At 44.8% G+C, this 18,351-nt stretch overlaps 1 protein-coding gene across 10 annotated transcripts in view; it reads left to right on the top strand.

Moving 5' to 3' along the window:
• Positions 1-18,351, top strand: part of ATP10D (ATPase phospholipid transporting 10D (putative)) — a 120,962-nt gene that overhangs the window by 46,168 nt on the left and 56,443 nt on the right. For 8 of the 10 annotated variants that reach the window (XR_008308752.1, XM_053256941.1, XM_053256934.1 and 5 more), the window contains 6 exons: positions 6,152-6,356; positions 6,619-6,704; positions 8,507-8,613; positions 9,891-10,022; positions 14,767-14,891; positions 16,629-16,881. Coding sequence is in view for 9 of the 10 variants with exons in the window: in XM_053256941.1 (XP_053112916.1) it covers positions 6,152-6,356; positions 6,619-6,704; positions 8,507-8,613; positions 9,891-10,022; positions 14,767-14,891; positions 16,629-16,881 (908 nt within the window). In the remaining variant the exon portion in view is untranslated. Of the gene's footprint in view, positions 1-6,038; positions 6,060-6,151; positions 6,357-6,618; positions 6,705-8,506; positions 8,614-9,890; positions 10,023-14,766; positions 14,892-16,628; positions 16,882-18,351 lie in introns of all 10 variants that reach the window. The other 2 variants (XM_053256943.1, XM_053256942.1) reach the window with 2 other exon arrangements.

Here is an 18,351-nt window from a genome sequence, read left to right as displayed (position 1 = left end):
TTGTATTCGAGAACTAATACAGTATAGTTAAATGTTAATTAAAACATCTTAAATCTTCCTGGTTGCTGGTTGTATTTGTTCAGTGGAATATGTGAAAAACAACATGTCAGTCTGCTTATCTGCAAAAGGCAATGGTGATGCTCTAAGGCAGGGTTTCCCTACTTGTGGTACTCCAGACATCACTGCACTACAACTCCCATCATCCTCAGCTCAATGAATTGTAGATGGGGATGATGGGAGTTGTCGTTTTTAGATTGTGAGTCCTTTGGGGACTGCAATCCATCTTTATTTATTTATTATTTCTCTATGTATACCGCTTTGGAAACCTTTGTTGAAAAGCAGTATATAAATATTTGTCATACTTGTAGTTCAGCAACATCTTCCCTGCTAGGGAAGAGCCGCTCCTGGCTGCACTGCAAACGCAGCGCCAGCCTTAGTTTAGCTCCCGAAGGGGCTGCGCGGCCCCTGCTCGGGAGCTAAACCTGCTCCCCTGCATCTAACATCAGACACGGGGTGTGTGTTGGGGCCGCGAGGCGAGGCCCCTGATTGGGCACGGCCCGAGTTCACCGTTGGCCCAGTGGTGGCTCCGCCCATGCCCAGGACTGAAGCCTGCTGTTCCAAACATGCTCCAGATCTTATGGGGCCTTTGGGAGAAAATCCCACAGAGTTCAGTGGGATTTACTTCCAAGTACACACCTAATGGCGCAGCGGGGAAATGACTTGATTAGCAAGCCAGAGGTTGCCAGTTCAAATCCCCACTGGTATGTTTCCCATAAACACCTATATCTGGCGATATAGGAAGATGCTGAAAGGCATCATCTCATTCTGCGCGGGAGGAGGCAATGGTAAACCCCTTCCTGTATTCTACCAAAGAACCAGAGGGCTCTGTGGTCACCAGGAGTCAAAACCGACTCGACAGCACACTTTACCTGTATACATGTATGTGGCAGTACATACACAGTACTAAATCTGTGTACCATGGATGGGCCAGCATCCAGGAAACACATGGAGATCACTAATTCAACATGCATTGGCCCATTTGAATCTGTATTCCACATGTTCACAAAACCAACACATATAAATAATCACACATTGAAAAGTATCATCCAAACCTGCCCATTTGGGTTACTTGAGGTACTTGTTATCTCAATACTGGATTGCTACAGTACATTTATAGTCTCCTTGGGGTACTATTCATCCCCAGACAATTTGCAGAGACAAGAGTAATCACTCTGTTATGGAATTAGGAATTAGGAAAGGTCTTATGTGTGCTCTGTGCTCTTTTCCCGCAAGACATGGAAGGAACAGTTTCATTAGGTGTGCTTGCACTATGACAACAGCATTTTGCAAGACCTCTTTGACCTCTGGTACCAAAAGGACATAGTACTTCCAGTTAACATGTAGTTCAATAAGTATTGTTGATACCCCAATATCTGTATCAGTAAAAAAGGGCACTTCTAAACAATATTACGAGGGGGCAGTGGAATGAAACACCCCAGGGCATTTAATCTCATGAAGGTTGATCCAATTCCACCTGCAAGGTGGAAGGGCAGAACACTGAACATCAGGTTTTAAGATTTTCCTTTCTTTCTCAAATGGATTACAACTAACTAGTATGTCGCTAACTAGTATGGTATGCATTTTAAATATAGTCACTATGTGGTGTCCAAAGGGCTTTCTACTGCCGTATTATTTCTGTATGCCTTCCTCCTATGACTGCTATGGCTTCTGGTAAGCAAGGGAGTTGGCAAAGCAGCTGGACATGCTGAACAGATCATCTCTAAAGAGTTATTAAAGGTACAAGAGCCACTTCTTGGGAGCCGGAAACTTAAACTACCCTTTGGTTCATGTAGTAAAATACTACTCTTCTTCCTGAAACAAAGCATCTAGATTGGGTTCTTTCTTTGTTTGTTTGTTTCTTTGTCTCTTGGGGCACATTGAAATCCAGTCTAAACTCAATTTTTATTTTTATTTTTTGGCGGAAAACATTTAAGTTAAGGATTCCTTGATCCTCAGCTTTCAAACAGTTGCTTTCTGCAAAACACAAGTAACCTGGAACTCTGCACTATCCAACTTGTCTAGATGAACTCTTGCCTCCTGATTTCTCAAGCATGCTTGTTATTTCATCAAATAATGTGAGCTAGAAACGAGAACTTGATGGTATTATTAGAAAACAAGAAGTTATTTTTCCTCTTCCTGAAAGGTTAGTCAAGGGCAGAAGAATTAGCATGCACACTGTTGACCCCCTTTGCTTACCCTTCAACTTCCTTTAATGGCATCGAGTGTTACAGTTGTTTAAGGGCTACAACCCTAAGTTGCTTCAAATTAAATATGCTTGAGACTGGCTATATAAGGGGAATTGGCACGTGGCTTTCATAAATTGGACTGTGGTCCTTTTTCCAGACCAGAACTGCTCTGTGGTTGCTTTGCACCAGATCCAGGCCTCTCCCCAGTCCTGGACTCCAAAACTTAGAACTGTGAGCAAAGTTTTCTTGGTACCTGATACTCCCATATGCTGATTATTCACTTGGAAGCTGCAATCAGATCTTTGGAAGTATTATTAATATACACAACACTGTGTATAAATGGAAAGAAAAATATTTTCAGATGGAACTCTTGATAGGGCAGTGGACTCATTGTACAGTTTAGGTAATTACAATTTAACTTGGTATTGTTTGGGGCTGCGATGGGCTCCTGACAGTTGTTAATGCAGCTTCAGCTGCATGTTGTACCTATACTGCTATATTGATTTTGCACATTGATTTTTATGTCCTCTTAGAAAGCCAGTGATAACCATCTAGAAAAGAAAATAGGCAGCTGATTTGTACTTAACATTTTTAGGCTGTGTAGTTCTTTCTATTGTTCTCTGCTCTTGGTCCCCTTGTATTTTTAGGGGGCGGGGATGAATAGTGCCACAAGGAAGGGTTCAGATTTATGCCTTGCATGGTCTCCCTTTAGGCTCTGTTGCATGTTTGCTGGCAAAGATTGTAGGGCCAAAGAGAAAGTTTTTAAAAACCAAGGAAAACAATTGTAGGCAGATGGTATAGGACTAGAGTTGCTGTGCCCCCCGTAATTGTGGGTTTCACCTGGATTTTAAGCATCTCACCCAGATTGCTTAGCCCACCCAGATTCGCCTGGATTTCAGCTTTCATTTAACAAAAAAGAAAAAAGGGGGAAAAATGCTAAGCTCTAGTCCTTGTAGAAGCAGAGTTATGGAGCAAAATGTGCAGTCACTATTCTGCTCAAAAATGATTTTCAAGCCAGTTTACATAATATGCAAATTAGGCACCCAGATTTGGAAAGCCAGAATATGGCAACCCTATATAGGACATTTGGCCACAGCATAAATATGCCATGAGTGTGGTATCACAGCTAATTTGCATATATTGAGAGCCAGTGTGGTTTAGTTAGTGCATTGGACTAGGACTGGGAAGACTCAAGTTCAAGTCCCCTGTCAGCCATAAAACTCACTGGGTGACTTTGGGCCAGTTTCTAAACCTAGACTACCTCACAGGGTTGTTGTGAGGATAAACAGAACCATGTACACTACTCTGGGCTCCTTGGAGGAAGAGTAGGATATACATGTAAAACAAAAACAACTTCTGTCCAGTTCATGCCATTTGCATGCATAATATTGGCAAATGCCAAACTCCAGTTAGTAAACATGGTGCATGTGATTTCTAAATAAGACTTTTAGATAATGTTGCCCTTTTATAATAAAATAGAAGATTATACAGTAATAGTGATTGGGAAGGGGATCTGTGTATGATCAGTAAGAGAAATTGCACCTTACAGAAAATTAATTCTGAATTTGGGCAAGCTTGCATAATTCTAAAAACTATCATATGTATTGATGGTCTCTGAACCTGCAGGGCATTGGATTTATCCATCTCCCCCACAGAAAAACCACCACCAAAACACACACTCCTGCCTCCTAATCATGGAAGCGCCCGCCATCACAGACGTGCCTGCCATCACAGAGATGGTGTGGGCCTCTTCAAACACCGCTGTAATCCTGAGCTGTAGGCTGCAAGACTGAGTGACAGGGTCAGGGCAGGTCTTCTGGCCCCATTTGTAACACTGTATGTAGGAACAGCATCTTTTAAATTAACAACTGAATAGAACTAATGTCTTTGCCATTCTCAGACTGACTGTGAGACTCCAAAGAGTGCACATCTGAAGTAGCCACTGTGGCCTTGGGCGGGAGTGATTCAGGGAACCCCTGCTGTGCCTACTAGGCCCTTCCTCACTTGATGAGACTAGGTAGCACCTGAGAACTCTCTGTGTATGTATGTCCTGAGAGAGAGTGAACAATTCTGTTATGTGTGTGCCTTGAGCCCTGTCCAGATGATGCTCAAACTGTGTAAAGTCTATGTCCAATGGGAAAGCAAAATCACAGCCACCCTCCCAGTAAGGATGTGCCCGAACCGTGGTTTGAAGCGCAGCTGAGCACTTTTAGGAAAATTGAAAAAGGAACTTTAAGCAAAAGGAGAGCAGGTGCTTACCTGCTCTCTGCCGCCCCTTCCAGCTTCCCACTAGGAAGCCCACTGCATCCAAGGGTACCCTTTGTGTAGTCAGCAACATCATACTGACCACGCGAATGGTGCCCGTGCATGTGTGTGTCATGCGGCACACATCATGTGTGTACTGATAGTGCACAGGACCTTTGGGTTCGTGCACCGCCCCAGTGGGAAGCTGGAAGGGGCATCAGTTTCAGCACATCTCTACCTCCCAGTGAGCCTGCCCTGCTCCTTGCCTTGACATTCTCCTTGACATTCAGATAAAGGCCTATATATGTTTATAACCTCTCAAAACAAGTAGGTGGATTGTGTAGTTTGGGCCTGCTTCCATGGGCCTCTGCACATTGACCCCTATTCCAACATTTTGTCAAGGGTATGGATGTCAAGTGGGCCCAGAGGTAAGCCAGGCATGTTGGAATGGAATCGTGACCATGGTTCTGCTCCCCTGCACACTAGGTTTGGCATGGTTCAAACAAATCTCATCTGAATAAGGCTCCTATATGTGGAAGAACATAAGAATAACCCTGATGGAGCAGGCCCAAGGCCTATCTCGTCCAGAATCCTATTCCACACGGTGGCCCACCAGATGCCTCTGGGAGCCCACAGGCAAGAGGTGAGGGCATGCCTTCTCTCTTGCTGTTGCTCCCCTGCAACTAGTATTGAGAAGCATCATGCCTCTGAAGCTGGAGGTGGCCCACAGCCACCAGACTAGTAGCCATTGAGTCCTCCATGAATTTGTCTAAGCCCCTTTTAAAGCCATCCAAGTTGGTGGCCATCACTACATCCCATGGCAAAGAATCTCACAGATTAATTATGTGCTGTGTGAAAAAGTACATCCTCTTCTCAGTCCTAAATTTCCCAACCTTCAGTTTCATGGGATGACCCCTGGTTCTAGTGTTGTGAGATAGGGAGAAACATTTCTCTCTGTCCACCCTCTCCACTCCATACATAATTTTATACACCTTGATCATGTCTCCCCTTAGTCGCCTCTTTGGGTATGGGTAATCCTATGTTCTTATTGACTTTACATAAAAATTAACTTTTGATCATGTATTCAGAAGTCTGGATTTTTTCAGAGTGAGGATTCTGAACATCACTTCCTTCCTCTAGAGTGGAACACACATAGGGTTGCCATGTCCCCCAGAATTTAGGGTAGCCCCCGAATTTTGGCTACTCCACCTGGCTGCTAAATTCCACACAGATTTACACGGATTGAAAATGCACTACCCGGATTGCCTAGATTTTACTCTGGATCCAATCACATGGGCTGGCAGAGAAGGAGGGGAAAGTATACCAGTCTGTCAAACAAATAAGTAAAATGCATATTAGTTGCTGGATAATTAGCATAATATGCTAATTAGGCCACCCAGACTTGGGAAGCTTGAATATGGCAGCCCTAAACACACACAACTATATTTGACAGCTTTTATCTTCTTAATCAGCATCAGAGAACCTCCCTTAGTGTAAAGCTAAACTGAGCAACTCATTACAAATGCTTTTTCTTTGTTTTACTTGAAGGAGAAGTGGCTGGGCATATAGGTGTGTAATAGTTCTTTGCTTAGAATTACAGTGTTTTCCTTTAATGTATCATTGTTGAAAGGCAGGGTTTTTCCCTCACCCCTGTTTTTCAGAAAAGAAAAGGCATATGTAGAAAAGTTCTGGAAAGAGGTTAATGTTGGTGATTTTATCCGCCTATCATGTAATGAGGAAATTCCCGCTGACATGGTGCTCTTATATTCGACTGATGAAAATGGGATCTGTCACATTGAAACATCGAGCCTTGATGGAGAGACTAATCTAAAAGAAAGGCAGGTGGTGAGAGGCTTTGCAGAGCAGGTAAAAATGGTACTTCTTCTGGAGATGCCCCATAGTGCATTAAAGTAGGCCCTTATGGGTAACCTATGCACCTTTCAACCCCTGAGGATCCAGATTTGGCAGTATCTGGGCTTTACAGCATGTTGTCAAGATAACTCATTTGGACAGCTGTGAAACGTCTGTGAGATAGCTCTGTTTACTAAAAGAGAATGCATTATTTCTTGAAGCTGCTGTGCTGTGTCTCTGAGCTTCATTTTTTATCTCCTGTCCCATGTGTATCTAGGACACTGAAATTGATCCAGAAACTTTCTCAAGTAAAATAGAATGTGAGACCCCTAACAATAATCTCAATTGCTTCCGGGGCTTTCTGTAAGTATTACGGGGTAAGCTATTATGCTGCTTGTTGTGTCTGTCTGATGAAGTTCTAGAATATAAATTTTAATGAAGGACTTAACAATTAGCAGCAAAGTATAGCAACTAGCAGCAGCTAACCATGAATGTAGAAATACCTGTTGAATATTTGTGAAAAGCTAGCCTCATGCTTGTTGGCATGAGTGTGCCATTCTTGAGGAATCTCCTAGACAAGGGACTTCTCAAATGTCTTGATGCTATAGCCGTACTTAGAAATTCTTTGTAAAAACCATTGCTTGTGTACAACAGTCAGAAGTAGGGATGTGTGAACAGGTTTGAATCCGAACCTATTCAAAGTCAAACTGGTTCGGTTCGATGGCTCGATGTTGAGCCGAACCCCCCTCGTCATTCGGGGGGAGGGGTTCGCAATTTTTTTTAACAAATATATTTCTTTTCTTTCTTTTTTTACATGCCTCCTCCGGGGGGCTTTTCCAAAGCCATGGGGAGGCGGATCCATAGAGATCCCCCCCTCCCGTGCCTCCTAATGCCAAAAATTGCTCCGTTCCGGCATTCTTTGGCCCTTTCCTGGCCTTTTCCTCATCGCAGTGGCCATTTTGGAGGCCACCTCATATACACAATGGGCCATGTGTGGCCGGGTCTTTTGGCATTAGGAAAGCCTGCAGGGAGAGGGGGAACCTCCGCAGAGCGCCCCCCCCGGTGGCCTTGAAGAAGCCCCCCGGAGGGGGTTAATACAAAATAATAATTTTTTTAAAAAAATCACACACACACCCCGAGCCTAACCGAACCAGAGCCTAACCGAACCAGAGGGGCCTCAAACTGAACCAATCCAGCCGGTTTTGTGCACACCCTTAGTCAGAAGCAGGGTTGGGAGTCCTGCCCTGGCCTGTTACTCACTGGCTCTTCTGTGCCACTCATAGATATGCTAATATTTGTCTGAAGAGGCAAATGCTGTATCCATGATAGAGGGTGCTTCCATGATTGGACAAGATGAAAATGATGTGATGTGCCAGGCAGGACTACCGGCTCTGCCTTTGACTGCTGTGCACAAACAGAGCCTTTTACAAAGAACATCCAAATAGGGCTTGTGACCCCTTCAAATGACATATAAAGTTACTCTTGGTTTGATTAGGTAGAGAATAAAAAACATTTACCTTTTCAGTGAAAAGGATGAGCTTGCTCCTGTTTTGTTTTTCAAATCTGGGCTTTATATTTGAGATTGTCAGTCTATTTTTTCTTTGGTATTTGCTCTTTCTTGTGGCAACTGCTGAAAACTCTGATTCACACATATAGGACATTGCAAAGGGAATCAGTATTTTCATACTTTTCATACTTAATTGTTTGTACTCAGCGTCCACACATCCAAAATTTAGGAAGAGTCATGGTGAGGGACTTAAAGCAGTCCTGAAGAGCTGCAATCTTTGAGGTGCAGAGAGGCAAACGGGGGAACCATCTGGCTCCTAAAGCCAAGGGCTGGTACAGCACTGCTAAAGCTCATCTCCTAAGAGGGAACTCTCTTCTGGCCCATCGGCCCTGTTGTACATGCTTTCGGCTTTGTGTGTAGTGAAAGAGCCAGGTGATCGTGGGCTCCTGTCGGCCTCCTGTCACTCCTGACTGTCCCCACACCTCAGAGTTGTTGAGTCAGGCCCCTAACACCCAACAGCAACCTCCCGATTCCCATCTCCTTTTAAATTTGCTTGCAATCCATCCCCCACACTGCCCCGGAGGGGTTCCAACCCACAGTCTGAGAATCCTGTCCTAGACAGATAATCTTAGCTTCCTTGTGTGATATGTCTTTACAGTGAGCATTCTAATAAGGAACGACTGGGCCTGAGTAAGGACAACTTGCTGATGCGAGGATGCACTGTCAGGAATACAGAAACTGTTGTTGGCATAGTGGTGTATGCAGGTCAGTGCCACTGATAGATAGTGCTGGTTTGCCCAACCTGAAATGCATGGAGCTGTCACTTGAGCTGTACTACTTGTGGGATTATATAGAGAAGGAAACCATCCGTAGCCACCAGACTGGCAAACATCAAGACCCCTGTGTGACTAAGATTGGAGGGGTAACCATTCAATTAAAAAAAATGCCCATTGTAATGCCGAGGGTTGGAAGGGAAGTCAAATAATTCACAGGGACTTTTGGCAACAGTGTCTGGGGAAGGTGACATGTTTTGTCTGCTCCTTCTGACTAGGTCTCAGATTGCAGTTGGTTTATTTCGTTGTATAAAATGGGAGCCACGGGAACTGAGGCTGCCCCTATCTACATAGCCATGCCATGGGGATTATGTCTTGGTATGCCTAGGCAAATGGAAAGCATGAGCTTAGTTTGGCCCACAGAGTCTTCCCATCTGACCTGCAGCACAGCTGCTCAAAGACCTCCTCCCCACATTATGCAGCTACTTCCTCTGGCTAGTATGTCATATTCACACTCTGCACTTTCCCCACACTGGCCTTTGTTCTTTTTCTGGCTGACTGTATTGAGACATAGCATAGCCCCAGGGGTGGAGCCACCATTGGGCGAACAGGCTCAAAGAACCCGGGCCTCCGCCCCCAGGGGCCACGCCTCACGGCCCCAGACACACACTCCATGTCTGACGCAGGGAGGGGTTATTTTGCTCCCAAACATGGCTGTGCGGCCCTGTTTGGGACTGAAATTGGCCCACGTTGGCAGCATGGCCGGAGTGACTCTCTCTGCCTTTTAAAGGCAGGGAGAGTTGCTCCTGGCCTCGCTGCCAACACAGAAGGGCCGGTCTCCCTCTCAAACGGGGCCACGCAGCTACATTTGGGAGGGAGACCACGCCCCGCACCTGACGTCAGATGCAGGGGTGTGGCTAGTCAGCCCCCCGCATCTGATGTCAGACACGGGGGGTGGGGCCAGGGGGCCACAGCGGTGGCTAAACACAGGCCGCTGCCAGGCTCCCTCTGCTCCTGCATAGCCCCACAATTGGTCTGAACTGAGGGTTTTTATTATTGGAACACTGCTCCCCTTTCTTGTACCCCTCCTCGATTCTTATGGCCACTGTGATCTGCTGAGCATCTTAAGAATCCCAAGGACAAATTTCACAAAGATCAGAATATTTAGTATAAACATCATCTAAACATCTGACTGCATGTAGCTTTTGTTGGATATATTTGAAATCTGAGATTGCATTAAAGGATTGAATGTGTTTTATGTGTCGGAAGGTCATGAAACCAAATCAATGCTGAACACCACAGGGTGTCGTTACAAACGAAGTAAACTAGAGAAGAGGCTTAACGGCGATGTCATCTGGTGTGTTGTGCTTCTGGTTGTGATGTGTTTGGTAGCAGCTGTGGGTAAGTTAAGAGTAGAATCCAATGAACTTAACAGGATATTCTCCTTCTTGGTCTGATTAGGACTTGCTTTCTGTTTAAAGGATTTTATGATAGCATTTAGTAATTTTTGGTCCACCAAAACTACCTATCCACACCACTGCAGATGACCAAAGGAGTTGTATTTCACTTACCAACTCAGCAGGCATCAGGGGACCCAAGGAACCAATAAGGTTTCACCTCGTCCCATAAAGTCCCTGCCATGGCTTCTCTGAGCAACTTCTCAGTCAAGCACAGATTGAACTGGCCATCTCTTGCTTCCAGAGAACCATCTCTCCACTGGGCCTCACAACATGCTTGATGGTTGCAACAGGGTCACCAAGAATCTCCTGAAGGGTTCTGCTTCACCTTTTTAACTTTCTCACAAGCATATCTTTCCAAAATTATCTTTCAAGGCCCTGTATAGTTAAGACAAAACTATAAGATTGCATCATCTGAGAGCTGGCAGCAAGACCTGGTTTTTTGGTGACATAATGTGCCATAGCTCCGATATACTGATCTTCAGGAAACAATAAAGGACTTTTCAGTTTGCATTCATACACTCAATGCAGCAGTTGGGTCTTTGTTATTTCCTCTTATATATTTCTTTTAGTATGTATATATGCCTATGTTCTTTTGTCTGAGAGTGCAGAGTAACTGCTTTTAATGACGTCCATGGAATTCTTTCCCAGCCACATATTAAAGTTCCACACTGTAAAACACTGTAGTCTTTCTCTTACTATTCCTCTCAACTAAAACATGACTTTCTTTAGAGAGCAATCAGTTCCTTCTAATTTGATAGTTTTGAAGACCAGAATGACTTCTGTTTAACTATTGTTAAATAGTTAAGAGAGCTCCATTCTAAAATGCAGTTCTTAGAATCTTTGTCTAAAGCATTTTGGTCAACATTGTGTTCCTGTGACTAACTTTCACTTCATTTGCCACTACAAGTCAATAAGAATTTTACTCACAGGGAGACCTTGCTGTATAAATATAACTGCAGCTACTTTAAATGCGCTAAAGTTTATATAAGGACATAAGAAGAGCCCTATTAGTCCTTCATATTATTGTAAGGTGGCCAAGGTCCAACTACTCCAGCATCCAGTTTCCTACAGTGACCAACTAGATGCCTCTGGGAAGCCCACAAGCAGGAGATAAGAACATACCTCCGCTCCCAACATTGTTCCCTACATATTCAGAGACACATTGCCTCTCAATCTGGAGATGACATATAGCCATCAAGGCTAGTAGTCATTGAGAGACTTGTCCTCTGTGGATTTGTCTCTTTTTAAGCCATCCAAGTTAGTGGCCATCACCACATCTTATGGCACTGAATTCCATAAATCAGGGCTGCAATCCTATACTTGAAAACACACCCCACTGAAATAAGTGAAACCTATTTCTGACTAAACATGCTCGCAAATTGCACAATTCCAAAACATATATGCTTTCAAACATGTATTACATGTCCAATCAATCAGATATGGTGTCTGGATGATGCAAAAATCATACAATGCCTGTGATGATGGTATTGATTTCATCATATCTGAAATTCAGTAATTTCTGCATCAGCAATACATTGAAATAAAACATTATGCACCATTATGCATGATGTGGGGGGGGAGTGGTCGGAGAACAGTTTTTCTCCCTTTCCCATAACAGTAATAACATAAAAATAAAAATAAATAAATAAAGAAGGGGTCATCCCATGAAACTGATTGCCAGGAAATGTAGGACAGACAAAAAGAATTTCACACAGCACCCAACTGATTTATGGAATCACTGAATTCCATAAAAGATGTGTATTATCATGTTTTGATATGCCCTCAACACCAACGCTTCCAGCAGTTTCAGATAGGGGGGCTCCCCTATCAGTTCAAGTCCTTGCCGTTCTGCCTCACGACCGCACTAAGGGTCTTTACGAAATGTCTGGCCCCAGTGGTGGTGTTTCTGCAGGAGCAAGATTTGCAGCTGCTTCCATAACTAGATAACTGGCTCATTGTGGTGAACACCAGGTGTGCGGTCCTGGATGCTCTCGAGATTGTGATAGATACCCTACAGGAGCTGGATTTCCAAATAAACTTCAAAAAATCTCAGTTGGAACCCACCCGTCAAATTCAGTTTATTGGACTGATTTTTGACACGACCTTGGAAAAAGTCTTTCTTTTGATGGGCCGTATAGTTACTCTCCAGAAACTGGTGGCCGTTTTTCTAGACTATGTGTTCTATACAGTGCCTGTTGAGTCACATGGCATTGAGTACCTATGTTCTACCTCAAGCGTGTCTTTGAATGTGCATCCTTCAGAGATGGTTTTTAGACATGTTCAATCCCCTTCGGAATCCAGGCCATCTAGAGTGCGCACCCCCTCAATGGGAGAGGGTGGCGGTGGAGTGGTGGACAGAGTTTCAGCACTTGAGTGTCGGTACTCCTTTTAAGCCCCTCGAACCTGGTGGGTGGTCAGGACATATGCACTGGAACTCAGTTCGGGGGCATACCTGGATGGGCTTCGTCTGAGTGGACACTAGTCCCCCAAAGAAAGGACCCAGCACATCAATTATTTGGAGCTATTGGCCATTTCCCACACTATCAAAGGCTTCTCGCCCATGCTTGAGGGTCATGCAGTGACTATACAAACTGACAATACGACGGCGAAAGCCTACGTCAATCGACAAGGCGGCACATCGTCGAGGAGCCTGCTGTTTCTATCCCTGAACTTTTGGCATTAGTGCATGGCACATGCGGTGACGCCTCAGGCGATTCACATACAAGGTTCCCTGAATGTTCAAGCAGACACTCTGAGCAGGATGACAGTGGTCTCCCACGAGTGGCCATTGCATCAGGGTGTTTTGAGGGACATATTTATAACTTGGGGGGGTCTATTTGCATTCTGGGACAATACACAATGTGCCCTCTACTGCTCCAGGGGCGAAGAGGGTGAGTGTTCTCTGGGTGATGCCTTTGTCCTGTCCTGGACAAGTCCTCTTCTGTATGTGTTTCCCCTGCTTCCCCTCATTCCAAGGGTCCTGCACAAACTGAGGGTGGATTGGGCCAGGGCAATCCTGATAGCCCCGTAGTAGCCTAGGAGGCCTTGGTTTCCAACCCTGACGTGTTTGGCGGTAGAATGAAAACGCTTGCCTGCCTTGCCAGACCTGCTGTCTCAGGAACAGGGATGGGCACTGCACCCGGATGTTCAGTCCCTCCACTTGACAGCATGGAAGGTCCTGCCAACTTCCTGTTGAAATTTGAGGAAATTTTGGTTGCTGCTAGAAAGCAGTCCACATGGAAGGCATATGATTACAAGTGGACTCTTTTCTGTTCATTCGCTTCCCTGCATGGGTTTGATGCGTTTAACCCATCTGTATAAGATATATGTAATTATCTGTTGTCCCTTAAGGAATCTGGTTTAAAGCTTTCATCCCTTAAGGTGTATTTGGTTGCCATTGTGGCATGGTCCTCCTTTGACCAGATTTCATGGTTTACAGATCCAGTAGCAAAAAGTTTTCTGAAAGGTTTGACACACATGTTCCCAGATGATCCAGTTATGTCACCAGCTTGGGACCTGTCAGTAGTCTTGGCTGGTCTACTACGACCACCGTTTGAGCCTTTGGCTTCAATTGATCCCCGTCTCCTGACTTGGAAAGTCGCTTTTTTGGTGGCCATTACCTCCACCAGGAGGGTAAGTGAGTTAAGGGCCCTAAAGGTTGACTAGCCGTACCTTCAGTTCCATAAGGACAAGGTTGTACTCAGGCCAGCTGTCCAGTTCCTGCCCAAAGTGAAGTCCATGTTTCATCGTTTGTCCCCACTCACTTTGCCCGTGTTTTTCCCAAATCCTTCATTGGATGCGGAAAGGAGGTTACACCATTTAAACGTCAGAAGGGCACTGTCTTTCTATGTTCAGAGGTCTGCTGAGGGGAGAAAATCTCCTTCCTTGTTTGTTTTGTACAATGGGCCACATAAAAGTCTCCAAGATTCGGCCCAGTCCATGTCTCAGTGGATAGATTCCACAATTGAACTTTGCTATCAATTGGCTCATAAGCAGTTGCCTGCTATGGTTAAAGCACACTCTGTTAGGTCCGTGGTGGCCTCTGTGGCCTTTGATCGGGCGGTCCCATTGGATGCTATGTGTCAGGCAGCTACTTGGGCTTTGCCCCATTCCTTTATCTGCCATTATGCAATTGATACCAGGGCACAGAATGATGCTGTATTTAGCAGGAGTGTCCTGCAATCCATTTTCAGTTGATGTATTCGTTTCTGAAATTAAAAAATTCTGGCAGATTATATTGCTTCTGTTCTTCCCTCCTCCTTGGGTGCTAGCTTGTTATGCGCCCATCTGTGTAGAAGACAAAGACCACGTCGAAGAACTACAGGTTACTCACCTGTAACTTTGGTTCTTCTAGTGGTCATCTGTACTTCTACACACCCTCCCATCCTCCCTGCGGGGTTCACTGAAGCGGGACTCTGTGACTGAGGGGATGAGGAGTGGCGCAGCCACATATAGCAGCTGGGGACGGGGTTCCCACCCAAAGCAGGAGAATTGATTAGATTGTTAGATTCTGACAAGGTCTCTGCACAGGCACATAGCCCATTTGTGTAGAAGTACAGATGACCACTAGAAGAACCAAAGTTATGGGTGTAGGTTTTTTTGCACTAGGCTAATATCAGAGCCTTGAATTACAATGCCACTTGTAGTTTGATTTTCCTAATTGTTCTTTTGCTTATTTTTAAAAGGTCATTGGTTTTGGTTGTATGAGCATCCAGATGCCATCTATGATATCCCTGAAAGCAGTGGAACACAGATGTCTCCATTATTGGGTGCATTTTATAAGTTTTGGTCAGCAGTAATTTTATTGCAGGTAATATCTTAGGTTGCTCTATTCCATTTCATTTTTATCACTGGAAAGCTAGAATAACCTGGTGGTGGAGTGGGTCCAAGTGGCATATCATGATTTGATCCTTCTATCCAGGTGTGCTGTCTAAAAATAACCAAATTTTGAGTGTTTGCATCTGATTGTGGGTGTGCAGAACAGATTTGGGTTCTGTTGGAGGAATCCAGTGAGGATTACCCTTTACATGTAAGACATTCCTTATCCTAAAGGCCAGTGGTGGGGAGGGGGGAGAGAAAGGGTACGCCATACCTTAGCGGTGTCCACTGTGGAGGTGGCGGAGACATCGGTGGCGGTGCGAGTTCTTGCAAGCCCCCTGCCAATCTCATGAAGGACAGCCCAGGCCGCAGCTTGGGAGGGTCCCTGCTCACCCTCACTGCCAATGTCTCCACCACCTCCATGGTAGACTCTGCTGAGATACGGAGTACCAAACTCTCTGGAGTGTCAAGGTAAGGAGTACCAAACCAGTTCCTGCACACTCCTACCTCATTGCTTCCCTGCCTGAGCTAATGGAGGTAATCCTTGGTGGTGCTGGAGTTTCCCAGGCTGGTGGTTGTGGGAGCATTCATTCCATGGCATCATCTCCATCTGTTGTACTCAGCACTTCATGACTTACATGACCACTATCAGTCTCTCTCAGCTGATGAATCTGGTGCCACCAGTCTGCCAGGGAACATGCTGGATTTGGTGCTTTGTATTGAATAGGATGATTATTTGTGGGCTGAGGAACTTAATATAGTTCCTTTGTCATGGACAGATTACCTCCTGATGTGTTTGATCGGGTTTAAACTTACTTGGACTCCTAGCCTCTGCAGATGTGAATGACCTATTGATCTGTTCCCAGAGGGATTTGTATCCTGAGGAATCCTGCTACTAAAGCTGATGTATCTGATAAAGCCCTGGAATGGGGAAATGGCATGGGTGGTTGACACATTCACACCTAAATGCTTTCTCTCATGTTGGAGAGCTCAGTCAGCCTTCTGGTTTTCTAAAGAGCTGGTGGCTTTGAAACAGTAAAGAAGACAGCTGGAGCAGAGGTGAAGGGACATTTGTGACAAATCTGATTGAAAGCATTTTAGGGCTTGCACCAAGGTGTTGATAGTTGAAAGGAACTCTTTTCCACCACCATTCTATCTGCTCAGCATCAGCTCCAGCAGCTGTTCTGAGTGGTGAGAGGCATTTTACAATCCGGCTGATGGGAGAGGGTGCACAGTCCTTCAGTTGCTCATTGTGAGCAGTTTGCAAAACACTGTGCTCTGGGACCCAGTTAAATATGTATTTATTTTAATATGCCCTGGGCATTACTATATGCAATGGAATGGTGGGTTGTCTATACTAGGAACATAGGAAGCTGCTCTATAGCGAGTCAGATCTTTGGTCCATTTAACTCAGTATTGTCTAGACAGATTGGCAGCAGCTTCTCCAAGGTTGGTGGCAGGAGTCTCTCTCAGCCGTATCTTGGAGATGCCAGGGAGGGAACTTGGAGCCTTCTGCATGCAAGCATGAAGAAGCTCTTCCCAGAGTGGCCCCATCCCCTAAGACGAATATCTTACAGTGCTCACATGTAGTCTCCCATTCAAATGCAAACCAGGGCAGACCCTCCTAAAATAATCTGAATTTGATGGAAATGATTGAGACTCTTTTCTGAGAGCAGGATCTGACCTTATAAGTAAGCCTTACTAAATCCACCTATTTTTGCCTTGACAGGTCTTGATCCCCATTTCTCTTTATGCTTCCATTGAATTGGTCAAATTGGGACAAGTCTATTTTATCCAGAATGACATTGATTTGTACAGTGAAAAGAGAGATTCCAGGATTCATTGTGGCTCACTGAATATTGCTGAAGACCTTGGACAGATTGAGTACATTTTCTCCGATAAGACTGGAACACTCACTGAGAACAAAATGGTTTTCCGGAGATGCAGCATTTCAGGGCAGGAATATGGCCACGAAGAGAATGGTAAGGCTGAGACAGACCAATACATCCCTGCTCTTTATATGCTAGCGAGAGACGAAAAGTTAAAAAGCTTTGTGAACTCAGCCCTTTGTAGCTCAGGCATCTGGCAGCATGGAAGCAAAATTAAGGGCATGTTAGTCTTATCAGCAGTAGCCTCAGTCTTCTCCACGGGCCTTTGCACAAATTGTGTTTTTCTCACTGCTTGACGAAGTGGACGAAGTGACTGTATTGAGTGCTAGTGTCGCAGAGCGGCTAAGCTCTGACCAAGCTGTCAACCAAAAAGTCCCTGGTTCGAATCTCAGCTCAGCAATGAGCTCAGTGGGTGACTTTGGCAAGGTCAAGAGTGAGGCTGAAATCATTAGATCATATGAACATTCAGGCAATTCCCATGTGACACAGCACACACTAGATGGCATATGTGTCTGGGTGCAAATACTTGACCTTGATGGGAAGTGGAAGGCGGGATAAAATATACAAGACCCTCGAGGCTCATTGAAGAAAGAATCACCCTCTCTAATGACCTGGTCCAGGGGAGATGGGTCTGAGAGAGATCTGGTGGTTCCAGGACAAGTCCTTAGAATGTGCCCCTTTTGGGTTTTTCCTAGTTGTTCTTTTAAAAAAAAATCATATTTCTATACTGCCTGACATGTGCATCCTTAGGTGGAGTGCATAAGTTAAAATACAACCAATATAAAAACAGGATAAAATGATTAAAATAATTATGATATAAAACCCATGAAAATTAAAAATCTGAGAAAACAGGTGTGTCTTACAGGTCTAAGTATAGCCAGATACTTAGAAACTCTGATTTTAAGAGGGAGTGCGTTCCAGAGCTCTGGGGCATCCACAGGTTAGGCCCGGTGCTGAGTAGCCACCAGAAGAGCCGATGGTAGCCATAACTGGACACCTCCGCTCCAGATGATCTTAATAGGCCAGAGGGTTCATGACAAAGGAGATGCTCTCTTAAATATTCTAGACTTGTATTTAACTGGGCTTTCAGCTTATAGGTTTAAGAGGAGGCCAGCTTGGCTTCCTTTGTTAATGTTCAGTCATTGACACTTTGAATAGGATGACAATGAAGGTGTTTAAGGAAACAAAAGAATGCAAGAGGGTTCTAGATAGGAGCCATACAGGACATGGTGAATCCTGGGAAGGTCAGGAGTCTCTTGAATGGAATTCCAGATTGGGGACCTCTGTGGCTTTCACATGGATCCAGGAGGAACTGGGCCATTAGGCTTGTACCTGCAGGAATGCAGGTAATGTAGGAAACATGACTTAGATGGACTAGGCAAATGGAGACTTAGTCTGGGGGAGTTCTCAGGACTGTTGAAAAATAACCATGCGGTCAGCCTGGTTTTTAAAGGGTCAGGGAGCCTTTGTCAGACTCTCCAAGGAATGAAATGTATTTGCCCGGCTACTTTCTCCTTTTTGAGCTTCCACTGTGGTGACGCAGAGGGGAAACAGCTTGCCTAG

This window comes from Hemicordylus capensis, chromosome 5 (genome assembly GCF_027244095.1).
Source record: "Hemicordylus capensis ecotype Gifberg chromosome 5, rHemCap1.1.pri, whole genome shotgun sequence".
Lineage (NCBI taxonomy): Eukaryota > Metazoa > Chordata > Lepidosauria > Squamata > Cordylidae > Hemicordylus > Hemicordylus capensis.
The sequence above is the reverse complement of the archived record's forward strand: the minus strand, read 5'-3'. Positions and strand labels throughout refer to the sequence as shown.